Source organism: Colobus angolensis, unplaced genomic scaffold, assembly GCF_000951035.1.
Source record: "Colobus angolensis palliatus isolate OR3802 unplaced genomic scaffold, Cang.pa_1.0 Scaffold372, whole genome shotgun sequence".
NCBI lineage: Eukaryota > Metazoa > Chordata > Mammalia > Primates > Cercopithecidae > Colobus > Colobus angolensis.
In genome coordinates this window covers 1,465,162-1,470,759 of record NW_012117066.1, presented here as the reverse complement: position 1 = coordinate 1,470,759, position 5,598 = coordinate 1,465,162, and the positions used below count along the sequence as shown (strand labels likewise).

At 42.8% G+C, this 5,598-nt stretch overlaps 1 protein-coding gene across 1 annotated transcript in view; it reads right to left on the bottom strand.

Moving 5' to 3' along the window:
- Positions 1–5,598, bottom strand: part of TMEM202 (transmembrane protein 202) — a 10,795-nt gene that overhangs the window by 1,292 nt on the left and 3,905 nt on the right. Inside the window, exons 3-4 of the mRNA XM_011953827.1 lie at positions 716–865; positions 251–382 (exon numbers count right to left, since the gene is read on the bottom strand). Of these exons, the coding sequence (XP_011809217.1) occupies positions 251–382; positions 716–865 (282 nt within the window). The remainder of the gene's footprint in view (positions 1–250; positions 383–715; positions 866–5,598) is intronic.

Sequence of the window (5,598 nt, the reverse complement as noted above, 5' to 3'; positions counted from 1 at the left end):
GTTAGCCAGGATGGTCTCGATCTCCTGACCTCGTGATCTGCCCGTCTCGGCCTCCCAAAGTACTGGGATTACAGGCTTGAGCCACCGCGCCCGGCCTAAAATCCACCCTTTCTTCATTATGCCACACTAGCTCTCCAAGTATCAATGTTCTGAAAATAGTCAGTGCTTCTACTTCTCCTAGCTTATACCCCCCTTTCCAGAAGCGATTTCCCTATCCATCCTTCTAGCATAGAGCAGGGGAGTGACTCACCAGCAAACATGTAAAAGATGTCACTGCACCAGTTAAGATAATAGGTCCATAGGAGATCTGACTCCATGGCATCCCTAGTATGCCAGTGAACCTGTGCCACAAACAGGTTGAGGCAGAGGAGCAAGCAGGTAGCTAGGACCGGAAGAAAAGATGTCACAACCCATCAGCATCTTCAGTCTGCCTTCCCCACCACCCCCAGCTCTTCAGCCTCCAGAGGCCATATGTATAGCAAGGATCAAAAAGATAAAAACTTGGGGATTGACCAAGATGAGAGAACAGGATCTATACCCTGGTAAAGTCAGCGAAGGTGTGTTCTGTATAATTAGATAAGGCAGATAGCTGGCAGGTTGGCGTGATACTGAAGAAGAGCAAAGAGATAAGAAAAAGAGTATAAGAGTTTCAGAAAGAAAATTTGTTACCTTGACTATTACCATGGTAAAATACCCTGCTGATCTAGGTCTGTACCTGAGATGAAGCTGAACATGGATACCTTCAGATCCAAGTTGGTGGTCATGCTTCCTCGACTAGGGAGCCAAGAGCTGAAGAGCCAGCCAAGGCCAATGAGTATGGTAAAGACAGAGATGAGAAAGAAGGCCCTGGAATATTGGAGATAATCTGCATGAAGAAGAGGAAAGGAAGAGTGTGGTTAGTCCAGTGAGGGAACTTCCCTTAAAAAGGCCAGACAGAGTCTTAGAGAAGGATGTAAGAACAAAGGATGATGGAGCAGAGCTAGCTACATGACATCCTTTTTGCTTGGAATTTATTTACTATGATTGTTAAACTAAAGATAATATACAAATACTTCTGCATGCATTGATTTAGATATAAACTAGCTTATAAGAGGTGTCACCAATGACAAAACAGATTAAACTTTTTTTTGTTTCTAATTCTAATTCTAAAAATAATAAGTAATATGCATTCAACATAAGCATTCAAAACACTGCAAAAGAACATAGAAGCAGGAAAAAAATCAGCCACAATTTCACTAGCTAGAGGCAACCATTGTTAATATTTTATTTTATTTTTCTACCCTCTGTGCATAGTAGATATGATACTAGATATCATGTGGGTTTTCTCCTCAAGAATATATGATGTGATTTTCCCCAGGTATCTGTTGTAAATATTATTTTCAGTGGCTACAAAATATTCTATCATATCAATATACTTCGCTTAATGATTTACCCATTGTTTAGTTCCATTTGTTTTTCACTTTCAGCTGTATCTGGCATGCACAGGCCTTGTCAGCCCATGACTACAAAATGAAGTCACATTTACTTTATTTATTTATTTATTTACTTTATTATTATTTTTTTGAGACAGAGTCTCACTCTGTCGCCCAGGCTGGAATGCAGTGGTGCAATCTTGGTTCACTGCTGCATCTGCCTCCCGGGTTCAAGCAATTCTTCTGCCTCAGCTTCCCGAGTAGCTGAGATTACAGGCACACGCCACCACGCCCAGCTAATTTTTTGTATTTTTTTAGTAAAGACAGGGTTTCACCATGTTGTCCAGGCTGGTCCTGAATGCCTGACCTCAGGTGATCTGCCTGCCTTGGCCTCTCAAAGTGCTGGCATTAAAGACATGAGCCACCTCACCCAGCCTCATTTACTTTAATTCCCATATTATGATGATTTCAAGCCCCAATTTACCAAACTGCAGGAACCTATCACAAAGTGTTTCCCCCACTTTTTTTTTTTTTTATTCTGAGAGTCTCCCAAAGTCCTATCTCATATTTGTTCAAGTTGCTCTTATCCAAGTGCCACACCTCTCCTTCTTCCATCTTTGGCTCTAGGTGTCTTCTCTTTGGCTCTGCCACTGCGGACCGGATGTTGGTAAGAGCAGCAGGGATATGCTCAACCTTACTTTTTGCTACCACATCCCTAAGACGCAACAGGTTCTTCGACTTCCCCATCAATATTTTACTGAAGATTTAGAAAGTAACTTATAATTACAAGTAGCTATAGCTTTTCTGAGCTACCAGACACCCAGGAATATCTTCAGTATCCTTTATAAGGTGCCTCCTTATTTAGCTTCTTTTTCTGTCCCAATGTAGCAGGGACCCCCACCCCAGTGGTTAGAAAGTTCTCTAACCACTTATATGCCTAAGAATCCAAGTCCAGCTTCTGAGTAACCCAGAGAGCAGAAATTACGTATCAAGTTTATCCAGTCTAATATCTGCCTCCTTGTTTCATTTTGTTCTCCAGAACCTGCCACTTACTAATATGATGAATTGCAGGAATTTCCACTCAAAGAAACCACACTCCTATCCACAGAGGTTAAGTTGCTCTGTAGCCTCAACAAGTGAGCCACATTAAAACATAGTAATTCACAAGCTGCACATTTTCTGAATACTGGGTTATTCAGAATTAGCAGTATATGTAGCCAGCCAGAACATAAGCCCAGACTGAGCTGTATGAAACCCAGGGTAACAGGCATGCTTTGTGGTATTTAGTCCACAATCCCCTATGAGCTCTAGCAGCCCTTGTCTATAGCCCTGGACTATTGTCTTTATAGCCCTCTGACTATAGCTAACTGGACTAAGCATGGGAACCTGACCCATCCTGGGACAATTTTATTCTTATACTTGGAAATTGGATTTCCTCTTTTTCTTGCTTGAACTGAGAAGATGTAAAGTTTGACCGGGGTATCACCTTTTAGGCACTTACACACTAATAAACAGGAAAAACTGAGCTGTAGAGATAAAACAAAGCATAAACAAAGATGAGTGACAAAGTGACTGTAGAAAATCTGAGTGCCTGGCTGGCTTGATTTTCTTTATCTGAGATCCCAGCATCCCCTGGAATCCTCTAAGGTCCAGTGAACTTCCTGCTTTGGGAGTCTATGTTATTCCTCTGAGCCACATTTTTTTTTCTTTATCTTTTTCTTTGAGACGGGGTCTCAATCTGTAACCCAGGCTGGAGTGCAGTAGCATGATCTCTACTCACTGCAGCCTCCAAATTCCCAGACTCAAGCAATACTCCCACCTCAGCCTCCTGAGTAGCTGGGATCACAGATGCATACCATCATACCCAGCTAATTTTTTGTATTTTTGGTGGAGGTGGGGTTTCACCATGCTGCCCGGGCTGGTCTCGAACTCCTAAGCTCAAGCGATCTGCCCACCTTAGCCTCCCAAAGTGCCGAGATTACAGGCTTCAGCCACCACACCTGGCCGATTCTTCTGCATCTTTATAAATAAGTTCACTGTTTAGCTTACACTAATTCAAATGATTTTAATATTCAGAACACCAAGGAGCACTGTCGAGGATATTTCCTGTCCAACTCCAGCCTAACACATAAAGTCCAGTTCCTCTTCTACCATGAGGAGAAGACTGCAACTTTATATATTTCTTACAATTCTCTCTGTGTTATCTTCTTATCTCCTGAAAACTACCTAAACAAGATCCTCACAACTCCAAAGGAACAATTTAAAGATTTGCAGCATAGAAGAGTCTAACCTTCCCAAAGTGATCAAGTCTATTAGGAATAATCATATACAACAAATTATGTAAACAAACTAAACACTTAGATTCAGAGTCTAAGACATCTGCATTTGGTTAACTTTATAGTTTTTTTATTCATATTACTATAAATAAATAAATGTCCAACAGCTGATTTCAAGCCTCTATCTCCTGTAACACCAAAGCTGATTTCAGCTTTTAAACAACAGTTTTTACAACAGTTTATTCATCAAAGTTTCAAAAATCTTAGGATCTTAATTACAAAAGGTCCTGCTTGTATGTTTCAGTAAGAAGCCTTGGTCCAGAAAAAGGGGTGCCTGAGATAAAATGAACACCCCTGTGTCACCTGTCTGGGTCAACTGTATCCAAACATTTCTGAAGTTTTCCTTACTGATATACTTTGATGCGGTTAAACTTAAGTTACAAGAATACCAAGGCACCTCTCCCAGCTTACTGAAGCTAATACCTTGGGAAGAGAAAGGAAGTCACTTTCAATTTGAGGAGGAAGCACAAATCATCTGAAAAACTTGGTAAGATTTTTGTAGATGTTCTCAGGATCAGCCCAGCATCAGTCAGCAGTGCTACACTTCAGAGTACCATCGGGTAAGATGTAAAACCCCTACCAAGATTGGAGGGGGCACCACCCAACCAGAAAGCAGTAGTGTTCTGTGGCATCCCCTCAGATCTTAGTGAAATGAGAACATTCACCATTTGGCAGTTTGTAAATAATGGGTGGGATTCTCCTTCTACTGTTGTGGAAGTAAAACTTGGCCAGGGAGCTTTTGGAAAGTGGTGGTGCTGGAGACAAGCTGGGGAATCAGCTCACTTACTTAGCCAAATCTGAACTTCCATGCTGCTGCCATCGTGACCGCTTTCAAGGCACAGAAGGCAATACACAACTTCTCCAGGCTCAGATGAGGTGCCCCAAGTGGGTGGTTTTGGAATGGAAATGATCCTGGGTTGGAGACTTAGGACCCTGAAGAGGTATCTATGAAATCTGCTTAGTATTTAGGTCCCCTTGTAACCCAGCTGGAGTGCCAGAATAAAGCATCCCTACACAGCCTGGCAACGTGTACTGTATGGTGGTTCCTAGGTTCCTAACTCTAGGGTGCCCAGTGACTTGACAAAAAGGCTTATCCTTTCTTTCCCACGCTCTGCAAAACAGTTCAAACTACTCTCTGTGCAATATATCCTTTACATTTCAGCCTGATCTCACCAGTGCTAGGGGAAAATAACAGAAGGGTCTATTCTACACTTGAGACTTGCAGTAAAAGTGAAGGATACTGTCCTTTCCTCCCCATCCCTTCTTCATCCCATTAGCAACAGCCACAACAGAGAGGCTATCAGTCATCTAGATCCGGGTGAAGTCAGAGACAGAAGCACAACACCCTGAAGTGAGCCCAGGGAATAGGAATATGAGTATGCACATTCTTGAACACACCTGAGATAGCCCCTGTGAAACTTATGAAAATGACTAAGGAAACTGTCAGGGAGGGGAATGAAATTCTTGCAATCCAGTAGGTAAAAGTTTGAAGTCATTATTAAACAATAATGTATTCGGAGGCCAGGTGCAGTGGCTCATGCCTGTAATCTGAGCACTTTGGGAGGCCGAGGCAGGCAGATCACCTGAGGTCAGGAGTTCAAGACCAGCCTAGTAGGCCAGGTGCAGTGGCTCACGCCTGTAATCCCAGCACTTGAGGAGGCTGAGGGGGCCAGATCACGAGGTCAGGAGATCGAGACCATCCTGGCTACCATGGTGATATCTCGTCTTTACTAAAAATACAAAAAAATTAGCTGGGTGTGGTGGCAGGCGCCTATAGTCCCAGCTACTCAGGAGGCTGAGGCAGGAGAATGGCGTGAACCTGGGAGGCAGAGCTTGCAGTGAGCCGAGAT